We start from the raw sequence: 20,970 nt of genomic DNA on the forward strand, positions 1-20,970 counted from the left end.
CAAATGCTACTTGAGAAAATCTGTTCCCAGGCAAGCCATCTCTTTCTGCTCGCTTTCCAGTCTAATGAATGCAATATCAATATTGAGTGAATGTCACCAGTATCTAGTTGCGTTGTGAAAATGAGTTATGTGGTCTTGAACAAATAAGTTCTGTAACACATTCATCAAGCTATCTTCGTAGGGAAACTACCATACTAAATTTCCAAATAAGATGTAAATTCTGAGAAGTGTTTAAATAATAATAATAATAATAATAATAATAATAATAATAATAATAATAATAATAATAATAATAATAATAATAACAATAATAATAATAATAATAATAATAAATCTTATCCAATAAGTGAGACATACTCCCTCATAGCTTTACAATAATTCTGTTGTGAATATTGTAGTTTATTGCTTATTTTTCCCTAACCATTATTCAAAAGATATAATCATTTAATATGCACCCATATGAGATGAATGTTCTTTTTCCGTTTTATATATAGGTATGAGTAATGCTGAAAATATATACTTCCACGAAAATCTCGAAATCTATTTATATACAATGTGATTCTTATGACTGTACACGGAGTTCCCACATGTTGACTCCCAGCAAAGCGGTAACATAAGAGCCATGCACTCTCACGGACAAAAAAAAGCCCCGACTGCACAATGTGCATGCAGAGAACAGAAGAACAGCTACAAGGTGTTCAAAAAGTCATGCCCCCATATGGAGAATCATATGTAATTGTTGTCTTTATCTCTTTGTTAATTGTTTTTATTTTCCAGGTGCTAAAGAACACTGAACTGAGCACTGAAATCTTGTGGGGGCACTTCAAGTATGCCACCTATGCCTACGTTACTCATGCTCACAGTATTCTGGAATTGCAAGTGGAGATATATATATATATATATATATATATATATATATATATATATATATATATATAATTTAATGGAGCTGTATCAACTACGAGGTTATTTAGCGTCATGGGAATGGTAATAGGGAGATGATATTTGGCGAGATGAGGCTAAGGATTCGCCATAAATTAATAAATTACCTGGCATTTGCTTTATAGGTGGGGAAAACCTCGGAAAAACCCGAACCGGGAATCGAACCTCGATCAGGAGACAAGCATCTTAGCCAAGTAAGCTACGCCAGTGGCTGCAAGTGAATATTCAGAACTATATCAATCCCATCTCACATCAAACATTACAACATGTTTTCCAGAACGTGATTAAATGTATCCAATTATGTGAAGCACAGAATGGCAGCTAATTCCAGCACTTGATCTAAAGTGTGATCCAGCCTTCTCTATATACACATTTCAAATGTTCTTCCTGCAGATTCACACTTCATGAACTTACAACTCACGATAACATGATGTTCAGTAGATAGATAAAAAGTCAATAATCACAATGAAAATACATGTATGCCTTACAAACAAACTAGTGCAGACTGATGAAGGCTGAGAAATGCTTGGTGCATGACAGCTAAGATATCAAAATAATAAATACTCGTTCACAATTAACCATCAGTCATATGACGTTATCACATGAGTCATCAGATAGGAGAGCCAGACTCAGTACATAACCACCACGTCCACTAGAATTTGAGTCGTTAGAACTTATAATTAGTGTCTTAAATCCTATTAGTGTTGTTTTCTGATGAACAAGTACCTAAGTCTGATTCATTTTTGTTAATTTAATTTAATAAAGCTGTTCTTCTGTTCCCTGCATGTACATTATATAGTCAGAGCTTTTTTTTTTGTGCAAGTGCATGGTATAGTCTTGGCTGTTTACAGTACTTCCATGAATGTACACTTGGTCAAAATGAAAGTGGCCAGCACTGAGAGATTAAATTCGAATCGGGTATTTCCGTGAGCGCTCGGGACAGCCAGGCTTTGTTCAAAAGATTGAGTATATTCGTCTAGTAGTTATAATGGGGAACACAACTATTAATCACTAAAATCTTCTGAGAAAATAATTCATATACGAGATTTAAAACAGACAGATTGTTCAGAGTGTTTAAACAGTGAATATTGTAACACAAACACTATACGAGGCCTGTCTAAAAAGTATCCGACCTTTAGCCAGAAAAAATATTTCAAATACCTGACGGGGTTGTGACCATAATCCCCTTCAAAGTAGGCCCCTTGTGCTTGCACACACTTAGCCCACCGATCCTTCCACTGCCGGAAACACCTCTGGAAGTCTTCTTTTGGAATGGTGTTCAGCTCCGTCGTCGCGTTCCGCATTATCTCTTCTCTACTCTCAAAACGGGATCCTTTCAGTGGTGTCTTCAATTTTGGAAACAACCAGAAGTCGCAAGGAGCCATTTCTGGAGAGTAGGGAGGTTGGCGAACGGTTGTAATTCCATGTTTGGCCAAGAAAGTGTGGATCAATTGGGATGAATGTGCGGGGGCGTTGTCGTGATGCAAGTGCCAGTTGTTCCCCGTCCACATGTCTGGTCTTTTGCGCCGAACTGAATCACGGAGTCGCCGGAGAACATCGTGATAGTACTCCTTTGTCACCGTTTGTCCTTCCGATGCGTATTCGTGATGCACAATTCCACGGACATCAAAGAAAACAGTCAGCATCACCTTGATTTTGCTTCGCACCTGCCGCACTTTCTTCGGTCTTGGAGACTCGGGATGCTTCCATTGCGACGACTGTCTTTTTGTTTCTGGGTCGTACCCGTACACCCATGACTCATCTCCAGTTATTACGGTGTTCAGAAACCCAGGATCAGTGTTGGCGGTGTCCAGAAGGTCCTGTGCAACGTCACGACGGAGGTCTTTTTGTTCCGGGGACAACAACTTGGGCACGAATTTCGCAGCCACTCGGTTCATGTTCAAATCATCACGCAAAATTGCATGTGCCGAATCTTTACTCACTCCAACCTCTTCGGCAATCTCCCGCACGGTCAAACGACGATCTGCCATCACCAAATTTCGCACCCTCTCAACAACAGTTGCACTCCGAGCAGTTTGGGGCCTGCCACAACGCTGCTCACTCTCCGCTGATGTGCGGCCATCTTTGAATCGGTTGAACCACTCTTTAATTTGTGTTATACCCATCGCATCTTCCCCAAACACCTGTTGAATCTTACGAATTGTTTGACTTTGAGAATCACCAAGCTTTTGACAAAATTTGATGCAGTATCTTTGCTCAATTCGTTCAGTCATCTTGCGAGAAAACTAAATCCGACAAACACTTAGAACAGCACCTTACTTGGCGACCACCAGCCAGTGACTGGCACAAGCGAATGTGGTGAAAAAATTCAAGCATGTGCATTACGGTTCCTCCTTCCACCGTGCACATTGGCGCCGCCTTAGAATCACTACTTCGCGCGGGAAAATTTAAGGTCGGATACTTTTTAGACAGACCTCGTATAACAGATTCTCAAGTGGAGTATGACCATTGCTCATTACAATGCCATTCTGACTGCAGTAAAACTCTTAGTGTAGTTTATAGAGCGATAGCTAAGAGTTCATGAGGTTATAAGTTCAAATCTTCGTGGAGTTAGTAAATTTTTTTTTGTTGCCTTTTAAATGCATCAGTGAAAATATAACAGGTTTTCGTCTTTTTTTTTTCTTAGAATACTTTTCGCTTCATTATTTCTTTCATGTTAATAGAAACTTTTGACACTAGATGGAAGTAACACTAAAGACGACAAATAGGGGCTTTCATATTAAAATGCTGTGTTAATTATTTTATTAATCCCTGCTGCTTTGCACTCTATTGACTAAGTAACATTCAGTAAATATGTTGACGGTTAAATAATTGACAATAATTAATTTGCAGTTGTAATATGAATATTATACTAACCTAAATCCGTGATCATCAGAGCCTAAACATAGTAATTGTAAACAAGAAGAAAAATCATAATTCTGATGACAAAATATATCCTGATGTCCTGGAATTATAACCAGAAATTTTCACCAATTTCGTAATTATCTGTAAGTAACATGAATTAACATACGCAAAATTATTTGATTATATTACACTAAAAGGAGTTGTAAAAAATAAAAGAAAGGACAAAACAAAAATTTCACTACGAAGATTCAAACTCGAACTGTCTGCATAGAAGTTAAGTAGCTTAACCACTGCTCCACGCCAAGCATGCTGTGGAGGTATTAAAATGCTGTGTTAATTATTTTATTAATTCCTGCTGGTTTACACTCTATTGCTTAAGGAACATTCAGTAAATAATATCTTGACGGTTAAATAAATAATTGGCAATAATTAATTTGCAAGTTGTGCTACACGGAATATGATTATTATAATAATTTAAATCCGTGATCATTAGGGCCTAAACTTAGTAATTGTAAACAAGAAGAAAAACCATAATTCTAATGACAAAATATATCCTGATTTCCTGGAATTATAACCACAAATTTTCACCAATTTTGTAATTATCTGTAAGTAACATGAGTTAACATAAGCAAAATTATTTGATTATATTACACTAAAAGGAGTTGTAAAAAATAAAAGGACAAAACAAAAAATTCACTACGGAGATTCAAAGCATGCTGTGAAGGTAGCCCAAATCAGCACCTTGTATTATGGAGTTAACTAAAGCAGCGCAGAGAGGTTTATGGTAGTGAACTGCATGCTCACCCAAAGGGACTTAGAAAATTTTCACTGCTCAAGAGACAGGCCAGTTTCATTTTGACAAGTGTACATTGTATAGTCAGGGATTGCTTTTTTTTTGTGCGATTGCACGTATAGTCTTGGCTCTTACATTATCACTTGCCAGGAGTCAGCATGTGGGAACTACATTAGAATTACACTGTATTTGTATTTGCAGCATTATATTTTCTCTACTACGAAATATGAAAGTAAAAAATTGGAGTCTGTGTCTGATTACCGGTAGTGCTCACTGTGTTATTTGATCTACATTTGTAAGAAAGCAATTGTGCATAAAATTTTTGTAGAATAAAGATAATGAATATATAAAGAATTATTAAATTACTGGAATTTGCTAATTTGAAACGATACAAGACAAGCTTACTTATGAATAATTCCTACCCACAGATGAACTTGAAGAAATATGAATCAGAATCTTCTTGAGCTTTCTCGTGAAAAACTCTTCTCAATTTTGATAAATAAGATTACGAATAGGCAGATGGTCATCATTTCGTACATGTAGTGTAAATTCCAAATATAACTCTTACTTTTAACTTGAAAAGCAGGTTACAGTTTACCAGCAGACAACTTATGGCTGAAAGAGAAAGCAATTGTGCAAGAGGTAATAACCAGTGGCCCTTGTAAAGAACTTCCCTATACTACTTTCAATTGGAAAGACAGAGAGAGAGAGAAAATGAAGGCCTCAATATGGTCTACTGTACAAGAAAATTTATATTTTCATTTACATCTTTCATGGTTCTAATGTTATGCTTATATATGCTTCATAAAATTCTTACTACGTATTGTCCTATAGCATAATAATCCTAACTTAATTCTGTAAATGTTAAACAATGATGTGTTGAACGCTGTTTTGTTCACTAAACTGTCTCATTATCACTAGTACTGAAAAATATTCTATTCTAAATGTTAAAACACCACCATATTTAGGAAACATAAAACACACAAAAAGTTCTGTAAAACTTGCATAAAAAAATTGAGCACACTGAAGTCAATGACTTTCCGATGTATCTTGTTAAAACTAAAAGGTTTCTTCTAAATTATTCTTCATATACCTTATAAATTGAACAACGCAAGTTGATTTGACAACTTCACTTATAAAAAGAAGACCAGAAGGAAAGGGATGCATTATTAGAGTCTGTACAATGTCTCATAGAGAAAAGTTATTACATTTCACCATAGGAAAAAAAAAATCACCTATCAAGTCCCTTAACAATGCTACATTCCCTGCTTGTTTTTGGTAGAATAGTGTCCATACTGTTTGTCTCTGTGCCAAAGTATTGTAGATTCAAATCTAATTGAAAATGTTGGATTTTTCACACGAAACATCTGAGCGGCATGAAGGTATTAAAATTATTTTCTTTTTTAAATTATTATTCAAAAGGCATACATAAATTAAATAATTTAACATACAACCAAATAAAATTATGAACTTTCGTTTTCTGAATGACAAGCAAAATCCATTCCCCATAATTCCAAAATTCAGATTCTGACATCATGTATGCACTGTACAGTTCCTATGTCTGTGGCTCAAAGCTAACATGGTGGTATTCCATCCAGGCAGCCCAGGTTTGATTCCTGGCCAGACCATGATGGAATTTGTGGTGGACAAAGCAGATGTTGCAGAGGGGTTTTCTCGGAGTATTCCTGTTTCCCTCTCATTCCACCAACACTCTCCATCTCCCCCTCATTTCAGTTAGCATTTTCAAAAGTAAAAATAGGCTGGGGCGAAGTTTTGGGAGTACCACGGGTTTCTAGTGGTTGGGAATGCCAGCCACTGGAGCTTATCATTATAATATGGAACAATACTTTCACAAGCCACATTACAAAGTTCCTAGTGGAAATGACAATTCTTTTTAGTACAGAAACGTGCACTTGTAGAGAAAAGGATTAAAAATACAAAAACCCTTCACTAAGGGTTGTGATGGTTTTATTGATAAGGGCACTGTATTCTCACAAAACACATGTACAAGATGAGTCTTTAGGAAGGAAGAAGCATTATTTTGGCAAGTTATCTATAATTAATGTGATTCAATAAGACTAAGAAGCTTTCAACTGTTTAATATTATACATGCAGGCCAAAGAATATCACTAAAATAGATTGTGATAGCCTACCAACACAGCATTGGACTTTTACAAAACTCATGTACTAATATGGAACTGTACGCTGGAAAACTCGAATATGTTTTAAAGAATTAATCTATTTGCATATAATTTGCGAATGTAATTCATAAGTCTAAGAAGGTATAAAATATTTGATATAAATCCAGGTCAAACAATATAAGCAAAAGTGATTGTAACATCTGACAGAAGAGTTTCGATTATAATCATTAATCTGTTTCACAAAGTTGGGACGATAATCAAAATGCCAACTGATCATTTAAATTCATGTTATAACAACGATTTAGTCCAAAAATGAAACCTAGGCACTCAAAATTACCTTACTTTGAGGTTATAATTTCGAGCAGAACTACCAGTATGTATTCGTGAAATGTCTCTCATTACTGTACAGGATTTAATTTAATAAAAAGAATGATTAAATCCATACATTTCTTATATGACTCTGATGCTGTATTGTTCAATAACCACCTAACCTCATCTTTCAATAATAAATGCTTCATTTTCACTACATTATCAGGAGATTATTTTAATTGTGTCAAAGATCGCTGGTTTTGCCAAGTTTTTTATATTATTATGTCTGCAATCAGTTTAACTTTTGAAGGAGTAACACTTCTACATCTCTTTGTTGGTTTCACACTGGTAACACTGTTATTGTAACCAACTAGCTGCAAAACAGACAACAAACTTCACTTGCTATGATTCAACTTTTAAATAATAATCAAATGTGAGGGTTGTGAATCGCCAAAGTTCTGGCCTAACTGTATGACTCATAATGCAAAATACTCAGATGCTCGAGATTATGCAAATATTAGTCAACCAGGAGAAATGTAACAGCATATGATCTGTCAATAATGACGATTAGCAGAATTTCAATGATAATCAAAGCTCCTTTGTATTGACAGAGCACTGCACCACTATAAAACACATGTGCAGGATGGAACTGTGTAATATGTACAATAGAATCGGAGTTTTTCTGTTGGAAATACAAAATGTAATATTTTGTAAGGCAGACTATTAGACATGTAATCTATGAATGTAATTTATAAGGCTTCAGAAGGTATCTGGTCACTCTACCCCACCATCTCCTGGCTTAGTTACCTCATTGGCTGATGCATTATTGACAGTTGACTGAACAACAACAAAAGGTATTAATAATTTAATATCACAAACTGAGAAAAAGAATATCAAACAGAAATGTGAATAAAAAACTTCGGACAGGGTTCTTTTCTGCAACAAATCTATGACACCAAACTCCACCTTTACTTCCTTTTCTGAGAATGCCAAATTAAGGCTTTTTGTTTCAGTTAAAATTCCATCATTCACGGTGTTACTATTCTGAATCGATGTTTATATTCTAAGATGGAAAGAGCATTAGAAGAAGAGCAATTTGGCTTGAGAAAGAGAAAAAATTAGAGATGCAATTGGACTACTGAGAACAATCAGTGAAAGATATCTGCAGAAAAATAAAGACGTGTATGTAGTATTTGTGAACCTGGAAAAGGTTTTTGACAGAGTGGATTGGAATAAACTTACAGCAATCCTGAAAAAAATTAGTATGGATTGGTATCAGAAGAGGCTATTAAGTAACCTTTATATGTAGGGTTGCCAGCTTTTGGAAATAAAAATACGGGAGATTTCAAAATGATGTCCAACATCATCTGTTACATTCTCTTTTTAAAAGATAACATTAACTTTATGTTTATTAGATCTGACTGAGTGATCAACAGTAGGTAGCTTCTCATTTCGAAGATACATGTACAAATACCGAGATTTCTTTTAATTTGTTTAAAATTAATACACTCTTCACTCTTGTTACTTTCATAACCGATAATGCATTATTGTTCTAATTTTCACTTCAATTAACAAATATCAAACCATTATGATTTCACTAAATTCAACATATGTGTTTTGCCCATAGCATAACCGATTATAGAAGATAATCTAAAAAGAATTATACAATATCTCGCATTTCATTTAAATATCTTCACAAAATAAAAACATATGGGAGAATTATTCCTAAATACATGACCTGGGAGATTTAAGACAATTTAAGCGAAATATGGGAGACCTGGCAACCTCATTTACTTGAAACAAGTTGAAGTCAGGATAGGAGAAGAAAAATGTTAGAGTGAAGTGGAGTAGAGAGAGAGTTATGACAAAGATGTCTGACCTACCGTTCAACATCTCCTTGAATGATTTAGTGAAGAACTCTTTCCAGAACATGAGAGGAATGATAGTAGGAGAAAGAAGAATAAAGTGCTTGCAGCATAAGATCTGCGTTGTTAGCAGAAGAGGAGATCTTATTAAGGGATATGTCACTGAAACTAAATGACAGCTGTGAGCAGTATAGGTTGAAGATAAATGCAAAACAAGACAAAGACCATGGTTACCGGAAGAAAAATGAAGAAAGTAAATATGCTAATTCGAAACGAGGCATTATAACAAGTGGACAGTTTAAAATATTTGGGGTATACTGTAAGTAGTGAAATGAGCTGTTACCAGGAAGTCAAAAGGGGGGTAACAATAGCAAAGGAAGTTTTTAATAGGAAAAGGAGCATTCTTCTGCAGACCTTTGAAATAAGAACAAAGGAAGGGACTAGTGAAAAGCTGTGTGTGGAGTGTGACATTGGGGCAGAAACATGGACATTATGACAAAATGAAAATAAATAATTGGAAGCATTTGAAATGTGGATATGCGGAAGAATGGAGCATGTGAAATGGACAGACAAAACAAGAAATGAAGATTGCTGGAAAGAGTGGGTGAAGAAAGAATAATGCTGAAATTGATTAGGAAGAGAAAAATAAATTGGCTGAGTCATTGGCTAAGAAGAAATTGCCTACTGAGGAATGTACTGGAAGGAATGGTGAAAATGGTGAACGGGAAAAAGATTTGAGGCAAAAAAAAGATATCAGATGATAGACAATATTAAGATATATGGATTGTGTGTGGAGACAAAGAGGAAGGCAGAAAAGAGGGAAGATTGATGAAGGCAGAAAACTATGAATGAATGAATAGTGCTACTCTTTGCACATATTTCTCCCAATCACTAAGTGCTATAAACATAGCTCTAATCAATCACAAGTGACAAAGCAGATTTTTGCTGCATCCTATAATAGTTTACAGATGTCTCTTGCAATGAGACTAATTGTTCTAATTAATTATTTTCAATGTGAAAGTTTTCAAATCAACAATTCCAAGGCACTTACAAGGTCAGCAAGAGGTAGAATGTGGGTTGCGGTAGTATAAAGTGGAATTTTCAAATTTAATTTGAATCTACGTTGCTTTTCTGTAACATAATACATCCAACAATGGAATATAATACCTCCTGGTCACTAGTGTAGCTCAAACGTTAGTGAGCTGAACTTATATTCTGAGGACATGCACAGACATTGCTTTGAATCCAGTTTAGACTTAGGCCTATTACTTACTTGGGTTCCTTTTAGATTTTTTCTCACTGTAAGGCAAAGTTAGGTAATTTCATAGCAAATCCTCAGACTCTACTTGCCACTTATCTATCATCAATTCCACCAATGTTAGAAAACACTCCAGGGGGTACAGCATCATTAAAATAATCAATACAAATAATAATAATAATAATAATAATAATAATAATAATAATAATAATAATAATAATAAACAATGATCTGATTTAATAATTTCCGGGGGGGGGGGCGGTGGAGAAAATCATCAAATTCTATAATTGAAAAATTATACACTTTTTGCTTCATTATTGAAAACATTCCATATTACAGTTTTAAATATTGTTTTCCAATTAATGTACTTCATTTGTTAATTCTGAGGCACATATTTAATATCCAAGTATGCTTTCTTCATTTTCTGATTACTTCACAGGGCCCTATAGCCTGTTATTGTAGTAATCATGCAAGTACAATATTATGCATAATAAGTCCCTGGCCAGCATTGGACAAGAGAGATACACATTCAATTTATGTGGGGAAAAGACAAATCTCAATTTCTACCCAAGAATAAACCTGGGCTCATTAGTGTGGTAGCCATAGGCATTACCACTATACCGATGAATATAACATCATTGAACAGTAAAAAAGTGGGGAAATATGACGAAATCGTAATAGAAGAATGAAGTTAGAATAACATAAAATAAGTTTAAGATCAGATCGACCACTTTGAAAATAAAATCACATGTACTCACACTCACACACACTCTTGCATACATGAAAGAAAGCATTTTTATTAAACTTGATCTGGTCTATTTAAAGAAGTATTAAAAAATTGCACTGTGGAGAAAGTTTCATGGAATGTGATGGTTACAGTCAGCTGTTGAATGATAATTCTTACTACTGTATACTACTATAATTCAATATCTATGACTAATTTGACAAACTTTAAAATTATGTATTGTTTAAAAATAGTAAATATTATATTGTAATTATTCCACTTGCTGCTGAGTGGTATAATATCATCTAAACAGGCAGTGTTGTAAGTTTTACATGAATATAGATGACTTACTGCAAAAATGAAGGTGAAATGAATTTAAAACTATATGTTATTCTACAAGGATTTATAATTATAACTCTGTCACTTTCAATGTTAAATTGTCAGCAAAATAACTGTTATAAAGATATAACAATTATTACTTTTTAGTAATTTAGTACATTTATCTTTGTACTCGTGAAGTCACATTCAAATTGGGACAGAACACATGATTATTGCATATAACTATAAAATGCGTTCAAATGTTTAAACACTGTGGTAGACGGAATATTTATCTTCACAGGTACACAATTTGAAAGAAATAATGAAACGTTCTAGATGTTTCTGTTCGAAGAAACTTAATTATAATGTTGAGATAGATTAGAACCATATCAGATGTAAGGAAAAAAAATTCTCATTTTAATCATGAGATAGATGCATTCGTGTATAAAACAGAAGATAACAGTGATTTATATACTTCATTAAAATTGTATACCAAATAAACTTTTAAATACTAGTTATTCATAAATTTTCATTACATAATCTAAGATTTTCTTGCACTTCATTTTCTCCTAATGAAGTTTATTTTATCATCAGGAGAAGGAGTTGTAAATGGGAAATGTATAATTTTGCCTATGCTCTGTTTCCTTGGAGTAGTGGTAGTGTATGGAATAGACAAAGGTTTCCACTTCCTGCACAAAATTCTGCCAAATGGTGATGGTATCTTTTTACGAAGTGGCAATATCTGATTCACAATCTTCAAACTAACATCAAAATCAAGTTTAAATTCAGGAATCTCATCTGAGATTTCGAGCTCTAAGCCATGTAAATTCCAATCTGTTAGTACAGGCTTGGATTTCAAAGTCGTTTTTGAAGACCTAGAACTCGGGGAAGTAAGAGCACAAGTTAAGTCTATCTCCCAATCAACATCAGCTTCTTCACTTACAGATCTGATTGCCAAGCTGGATTCAGCAGTGGAAATATTAGAATTAGATTCTATGGAAGTTGATTCATAATCTTGCATATCTTCATTTAACATCTCTGAGACTGTATGAGTCAAAGTGTCCATTTTAACATCCGATTCCTGTCTCGACAATAAGGTATTGTGATCTGTTGACGACACTAGACAAGTTGTCAAGTCTAATTCGCCTGTGGAATCGGATTGTGTTCTCTTACTTTTCATCATTGCCTTCACACACGGGTCACTATTGTTCATTTCAAATATTCTCAAATGCTGAGATGCAAGCTCGGATAATGAGGATATCTGATCCTGCTTATTCACGTGTTGATGCTTTGTTGCAAGTTCTGTTAATGACGAAAAGTGACAACTACTTTGCAATTTAGTTTCTGATGACTTTGAATGTTTATTTGCTAGTCCAGCTAGTGATGAAAAGTTAGTATCTCCTTCTGGAGACTCCATCTCTGTCAAATTCTCGGTGGAAAGTGATGAAAAATGGATACCATCTAATGACTGTAATTCCAGTTTCCTCACACGAGCAGTTGCAGGTTCAATAAATGATACCACAGTTTCTTTTTTCGGAGATTGCGATTCCAATACGCTTAATGAGCATTTCTTAGCGAGTTCTGCCAATGATGAGAGCTGGCTATCTTCTTCCAACTGTTCTGTTAATTGTTTGCTTGAAAGTTCAGCTAATGAAGAAGCATGACTAGTTTCCTCTGCTGCTTGTAGTTTTTGTGAATTCCTGTTCGCAAGTTGAACTAGTGAAGAAACATACCCAGTTTCCTGCGCTTCTTGTTTCTGTAAATTCGTGTTTGCAAGTTCAGCTAGTGAAGAAACACAGCCAGTTTCCTGTGTTGCTTGCTTTTGTGAATTCCTGCTTGCAAGTTCGGCTAGTGAAGAAAAGGAACCAGTTTCCTGCTCTGTATTTAGCTTTTTTAAATCCATATTTCCATGTTCAACTAGTGTGGAGTACTGTAGCTTTGCTGAATGTTTGCCAGCCAGTTGAGTCAAAGAGGAAAAGTGAACACACTCATCCAATGGCTGCAATTCCAACAGTCCATCATCATCAAATGTTAAATCTAATGGAGAATCGTACTCTTTAGTTTTTCCTTGTGACTGCAAATCCATTAACTTGACTGTAGATACATTGTCATTTTCTTCCGTGAAGTTTTCTTTCTCTGAATCATTTCTTACCTTCATTTTCAACTTAGGAATGTTTAACTTCGGAGATGATTCATTACTTGAGATCTTTGATTTACTTACCTTATCAAAAACTTGCTTCCCTGAACTGCTCACCAATAAGCCACTAGAAGACACATTCTGACAGGCAGATGACATTAAATTTGCTAAAGGTTTTTGTACACAAAGATTTATATTATGGATACCCAACTGCCTACAAGACCTTGAGTCACTACATGCATCCTGGTCAGATGAGGGCACTGTACGGGAGTAAATGGGGTAAAAATCAACCTTGTTGAAGGCTGCAACAGGGATGTTTGTTGAGTTGTCCCTCAGATGTGACAAATTGCTCAAGCTTTGCTGCGAATGGACATTCTGAGAGTCTTTAGATGTTACAAATTCATCTTTGATCTCCAGTTTCTCCACTTTGTCCCTCAAACCCTGAACCTCACTATTGGATATAGAGCTAAAAACTGAAAACTGAGGCAAAGAGCTAACACTTTCGGAATCATTACACTCATCATCTTACCTTTCGAATTGGCATTAAATAATCGATGGCATTTTCCCAAGCAGAGTTCAAAGGACAGAGGCAGGAAGAACATGAAAAGAGAAAAAAGGCCATGTTGTTACACACTAAATATTAACTCGAACACTGTTTGTACTTAAACAGTGATGATCTAAATGAAACAAGTTGAAAATTGAAGTCAAAATTTCTAAGCAGAACTGATCATCCATAACAATACTTTCTCCATACTTCTCATAACGAGGAAGTAAATTATACATGCGAATTCTATTAGAGTATATTTAACAATATTAAAGATGCGTAATTAAAATCACTTTTAAAAGTTACCACACTTATGAAATCACTGAAGTTTTGTTAAAACAAAGTCGACTCACTCCACTCCATCTTTCGTTTTCTCACAATAATCAATGCTTTCATATTCGCCATTGGTGCCATTTACCATGCAGCAGGAGATTAAAATGCTGTTACGTAATCCAGTTTGTAAACACACTGATTACTAAAGATAAGTACCCTATTGTTGAAATTTCTAAAGTATGAAAGACAAATTTGATTTGTGAGGAAAAATTACACACTAGTTCAGAAAATAAATTATTTCTAACAAAATAAAATGGCTCCTTTACGAACAGCTCATGTAAAGTATATTAGGAGTATGCTCAATATTATTTTAATACTGTAACATTTTCCTTTCTGCTGCTAGGGTGTGCTATTGTTCATCCCCACACTTCTACTTTTCATTCCTCCACCAACCAGTTGAGTCAAATACGCAACAAGACCCACTGCTGCTTGGGTCCAAATTTCCTTCAGAGCATTAGTCACTCCATTTCAAGCACCTTCCAGGGGCACTAGACACTTTCTTGGAAGGAATCACCTTGAAAGAAAAAATGTATTATTTTGAACCCGTTAAGTATGATTCTAATCTGATTTCAACTAGTTCTGATTTTCTTAATTCAGAATTCTTAAATTTAGCATTATTTCCCCAGACATCAAGGTACTATAAAATTTTCGAAACATACACCTCATTAACAAAAGTAGAGAACGATATTACTTTCAATAGATTCCAATCACTGTAAAATCATATCAAAAGAGACTTTTACAAAAATTTGACTAACATCTGGAATACAAAGTATAAAATCTTGGAGCTAGGTAAAAAAACAAAGTCATATAGTTACAAAACTTGCATAGATTTTATCTGACAGACTCCCAATATATAGAAGAATTCTAGAACACACACTACCCTATACTAACAACAATCATCCTCAAATTAAATTGAGGTAAGTCACATAGAGATGAAAAGCAGTCTTAATAACCATCCTTAACACCTGATTCCTGCTGCAATTAGTGGGTCTCTCAGCTGTGCTGAAGTTCTCCGTGCAATCACGGATGTTAGAAAGAGATCAGAACACTGTTTAGCACAGGGTGGCAAACATTTTGAACACTTACTATGAAGAGTGTATGTACAAAAACAACATACAACATTTCTCAGAAGATACCATTTTTGTTGCTTTGTGAGTAAACAATAAAAGTTAGAAAAAAAAAAGTTTCAGTAAAAGTTGTTTCTTTTTAAAAGTAGTTTCCAATGGTACCTTCAATGACCCATGTTCCCATTTGAAATTTCAAAGTTGACCACAGGTACCCCTACTTTCGGTTTGTTAAGGGAAATGGCACTAGCATAAATCGATTCTTTACACAGGTTTTGGTTATCAAAATTTTTTATGAACAACCAGTATCATATAGTTTTCGAGAAAAAAGGTTGATACGGGTGGTCTGAAACACCTGGTATATTCTTTTTATATGAGCATTTATGTATATTTTATACAGTCTTTCTACATTATTGGGCAGCATTTCTCTATTATCGCAATTTGAAAGACTGTGTTATTATGTAAGATCTATTACTTCACATCTGAAATACTGTTATGCTACATGCATTAAATTTTGCGAAAATGCTAAATGGTAATTTATAAATAAGAGCACTGAGCACTAATTTTTTTCCTGAATATATGTCTCTAATTTCCCAAGCAAGAAAACCCAATGTTGAGTACAAACAGAAGTTTGTAGCCTAACTTCAGAACAATTCATATTTACAACGGAAATATTAATGAGCTCATGATGAAACCTCCCCTCAAAGTGCGTGTACTGTTAGATCTCAACAGCAGACAAACAAATACAAAAAATTAGCTACACAAACTAACTACAATTAGTATGGGCAGCTATCACTGATGGACTCATGCAGAATGTCTTGATTAGATGCTCAAATATCGTAAAGCAGAATTGATCTATTCTATACAAATGGTCAATATGGAAAATATAATAATAATAGAATTGCGCACAATTGTATAGTGAGAATATAGCATTCTAAACTTTGCTGTAGTCCACAAAAGATCTTACACAGTTCTGACACACCTATGAAACAATCTGTTACACAACAAACACACATGTTTACTTGCTGGTTCATAATATTTGTCAAAGAAGGAAAGTAATTCATATAAAAAGTACAGATAATTTTAAAAAGTCTAAAAGTTATCATTTATACCACATTAAGATCATAACAAAAAAATATTTAAAGGACTAAAAATCCCAAATTCAACTCTTTATTGCAAAAATTCCCAGCATATGACTAAAATTTCTGTTTTGTTGGATTTTTCTGCCTTCTGATATCACTGATGGTAATGCCTTCGATTATTTCAATTTGCTGCACTTAGCTTCCACACTGCAATTTCAAAGTGGCTCAGTGCTAGAGAATTGTGCTTATAAGCCATGGGGACCAGGCTCAAATCCTTCTCCACCCTGAATTTATAACTTGTGTTGGGCAAGCCTGTGGTGCAGGCAACATACACATTTTCTCCGAGTACCCCCTATGACATCCTAACAATTCATCATCATCATCATCATCATCATCATCATCATCATCATCATCATCATCATAGTACAACGTAGACTCACCGCGTGTGGCGCACTCTGAATATTATCTGATGAACTATAAGTTTCTCGGCATTAGCGACATATATGAATATGCTTGTAGAGTCAGGGCAAATATTGACAAAGGTCCTACCACAGGGGGAAAAAACAATTTCACACTATACAACAAAATTTCTTACTCCACTGTCTGAAACAACAATACTCTCAATTGTAAAAGAAGAAGAAAGAAGTTAAAAATACGGTCAACTCTGTTATAGTGAACATTCGGCTATAGTAAACCTAAATCGTTGGTCCCGACCCGAATACATTAAAAAGTACATAAATATTTCCACTTATAGTGAACCCTCACTTTGGTTAATAGTGAACCTTAAAAATTGATGTTTACAAGAGTTTTATCCTGACAAATTCTTATTTGAAGTCAGACATTCTTGTATAAAATTGAAAGAATATGTTGAGAACAACTTCCCAAGTTTCTTACTCCTTTAGTCAAATGACAAAGTTAGGATTTGTGATTCCTAGACAATGAACTGTACTGTAAATCCAGGCAACGCATGATGACCTTGCCTCACTCCATCAACGAAGAATTGCCATTCTGTTCTCTAATCTACTGTTATTTCTAATCCTTCACAGTCAAAAGGTTGACTTTTATTCTCAGAAATATTTCCATTATGACAGCATTGAAACAACAGAAAACGAAATTGCCTTCTTTTATTAAAGAACGCACATTATGTCCAAAGCATAAATGCAGGTAAAATTCCGATGGCTTTCAATCTCCAACTCCCTCCCAGTTTCCATTCAATGGTCTGGGAAATTCCAAGGCTGAGTACACAATCACACCACAACACCATTTGTCATTTCTACCTAATTAGTAGACATCGGATTTTTAGGCACTAAAAATTGCAGTTTTAGGCGCCTAAAATAAGCTCAAAATTTGTAAAATTAGGCTCTATTTTAATGAAAATAGGCATTTTAGGCACATCAAGGTATCATACTTATTTCTTTCACTGAAATTTTTAGTTATACACTAAAATACGCACAAAAAGTATGTTTAAACATTAAAAAAGAATACTATATTATATTTATAAACAGAGCTGCACAAATTTTATATATTGAAACTAATGAAATAATGATTATTGATATCAAGATTACTCATTTTAAGTTACTGAAATTCAGTTCCATGCTCAGACTTTATTATAATTATCTGCACAGTACACCACCAGAATTTTTTCTAAATTCTCCACAGTTAACCTTTGCCTTTTGTCACTGAGAACCATTTTGAAAGCAGAAAAACTTCTTTCAACCGAAACTGATGTGAGAGGCGCAAATTTTAAATTAGGTACAATAGAAACATCAATACTTACTGGAACATTTACACTTTCCCCCGATATCACTCTTGATACTTTTTCCAACAATGAAAATCCTACATTCTTATTTAATACGTTGTCCCACTTATTTTTAACTTTTTTCCCAGTTTCGCCCAAAGCAGAATGTATGTTCAATTGAGCTTCCTTTACTATTGCTATTTGGCTACAAAGAGATTGTTTTTCACGTTCTAATTGTTCAATGCTTGCAGGTATGAAAGAAAAGTTTGATGCTATGTAGGCAATATCGTTTTTCACTCGTGAGTCATTCAGACAATCTTTCACTGCTTTCACACACGCTGCACTATCAGTTTCAGGTAATTTATCAATAACTGTGACCACTTCTTTAAAATACTTAGAATAATACACCACTGACTGAATCCAGGTTCCCCATCGTGTAACAACCGGCTGAGGCGGGAGTGGGATATCTGGAAAGTTCTCTCTGAATATTGAAATCCTGGATGGGGGCTTTACAAAAACATTTTTTTGTGTTAGAAATAAACGAATTGACAAGAGGAAATTCATTCCGGATTGTTTCAGAAACCCTGTGAAGGCCATGTGCTAGACAGGTTACATGCGTGAGGTTAGGATAAAATGTTTTAAGAAGTGGAGCTGCAGCAACCATGTATGAGGCAGCATCAGTACAAAACAACAGAACTTTAGAATCGTCTGTATTACCTGAGTATAAAGACTGTAGGCCTTTATTTACAAAATAAGCAATGGCTTGGCTATTCACTTTCGAAAGTTCCTTAACACATACGAGGTGTGGAATCGAAGGTCCATCAGGACTAAGTTTTTTTCCTACTACCATATTTGCTATATACCTATTCATAGGATCTGAGGTTTCATCCACAGAGACCCATATGTAAGAATCACCTATATCCTCCCGAATGGAAGCTAAAGTTTCATTGTATATTCTGTCTAAGTAATTTTTTCTTAGGGTCGACTCAGATGGGATATTTTGTTTGCAGTATTTTTGTAAAAACTGTCTTAAAACCGGATTTTCAATTGCATTCCAGGGAATGTTAGCAGCAACAAACGCTCTGGTTAAATCAGCATAGAAATTGCTGCTGAGATTGGATGAAGTAGGCTGTGTTAGTAAAGTTTGTTGCAGTTGATTTTTCTGCTGAGCTTTAGCCTTATGAGCCGCTCCTTGCACATGCTGCTTTAGGTGGCACTTCTTTTCTAGCGAAATCTAAAAATGTAAAGTAAACTGAATTAAAATAAAATCCTAATTGTTGTATTGCCATATTTCTATCACAAAGTTAGTGGGTTCGAACAATCAAAATTTTAATGACCTGCAAATACTTTAACTATCGGAATTTAAAAGGTTAAAGTGTAGTGGTCTTAAAAAGAATTATACCTCAGGATAGCTCAGTCAATGTATAAATATTATAGGCCTACTCACTAAAATTAATAGAATTTATATATTTCAACTATTGTTACATACCTGTTTGCTACAAATCTTGCAGAATATTATTTTTCCATCATAAGTGAATTCTGAATATTCTGTTAGCCATTGCCAGATCAATGTAGATTTTGCACTTATATTTTTCGGCATTATCGCGTTAAACTTCACAGGAAAACATCCTACCGCTCAAAACTTCTCAACACAAATAAGGTGAGGGAAAGAGCAACTGTTAACGAGCATTCAAATGAACCGTTGTTATTGAGATTCAATTGGACAAAAATACAAAGTTCCACTTATTGTTGCATTTCCTGGTAGTGTTAACACTAGGAGGGCCATTCTTTTAAATATTTTGTAACGGTTTACCCTACTAATTCGCAGTTTTACGACTTTTCATAAATATTTCAAAAACACTCTTTCTCCAAAAATTGTGATTTTATGACACTCTGAAGGGCAGTACAGCTAATCGGTTTCAGACCGAAAACAGTCATTTTTATAGTATAGTATATCTCTGAATCGGTAGCAGCACATGTTGTGATTGTTGCCTGCTTCAAAACTAAGGTTGGTTCTTTGTCGGCATTTATGCCTCCAAACATGTTAAATTCGGTGAAATCTACTGCGAGTGTCGTGAGATTCAAAACATTTTGTTTCCTTTATCAATGGTTTCATGGCCGGTGTGAAGCAAACTTTCCACTTTTTAAATGCCTTAAATTTCGCAGTAAATGCATGTATAAATTATAAAAAGTAAGAGTAAAATGCGAAACTTTACAGTGAGTTAGGCATTTTTAGGCGAATATTAACAAATTAGGCTCTAATAACCGTTTTAGGGCATTTTAGGGCACTATAAAACTCTTTGAATACCTTTCAATTTCCATGAAAAACAAATATTAATAATTATTTTTACTTTTCTCCTAAAGAAACAAAATAGGCATTTGCCCTAGAATCCGATGTCTGCTAATTAGTCAATTTCTAGTGTTCAAACAGTGAATGTACTGTATAAAGGTGTCGAAGCATAAAATGTTTTCTTTGGAAGATAAGGCGAATATTATAAGTGACACTGAACGTGGTTTTTCGCAAGCGGACGTGGGTCGACAGCGTAGTTCAAGTAAATCAACTGTCAGTAACATTTTGAAAAACAAGGGCAAAAGTCTGAATGGTTTGCATTCCAGGAAATCTCACATTAAAAAATTTTGGTTGTCTGATCGAGACGATGTTGACCAAGCATTACTAAAATGGTTTACTCTTTAGAGGTCCTTAGGAGTATACTGACCTGTACTGAAGACGAAAGCAGAGCATCTAGCAAAGTTACTTGACAAGGATGAAGAATTCGTGTGTTCAGAGGGGTGGCTAGATAAGTGGAAAAAAAAGGCATAACATTATGGCTGGGAAGATTAGTGGAGAAACAATGTC

General features: G+C 34.7%; 1 protein-coding gene across 3 annotated transcripts in view; it reads right to left on the reverse strand.

Annotated features, from left to right (window-relative positions):
* Positions 1-20,970, reverse strand: part of HBS1 (translation elongation factor EF-1alpha (GTPase) HBS1) — a 116,336-nt gene that overhangs the window by 59,299 nt on the left and 36,067 nt on the right. The window contains exon 5 of one of the 3 annotated variants that reach the window (XM_069845575.1): positions 11,644-13,876. The exons of the other annotated variants lie outside the window; for them this stretch is intronic. Coding sequence (XP_069701676.1) covers positions 11,775-13,876 — 2,102 coding nt within the window. The 3' untranslated portion in view covers positions 11,644-11,774. Of the gene's footprint in view, positions 1-11,643; positions 13,877-20,970 lie in introns of those variants that run through there. 3 annotated transcript variants of the gene reach the window in all.

Source organism: Periplaneta americana, chromosome 14 (genome assembly GCF_040183065.1).
Source record: "Periplaneta americana isolate PAMFEO1 chromosome 14, P.americana_PAMFEO1_priV1, whole genome shotgun sequence".
In the NCBI taxonomy this organism is placed as follows: Eukaryota; Metazoa; Arthropoda; class Insecta; order Blattodea; family Blattidae; genus Periplaneta; species Periplaneta americana.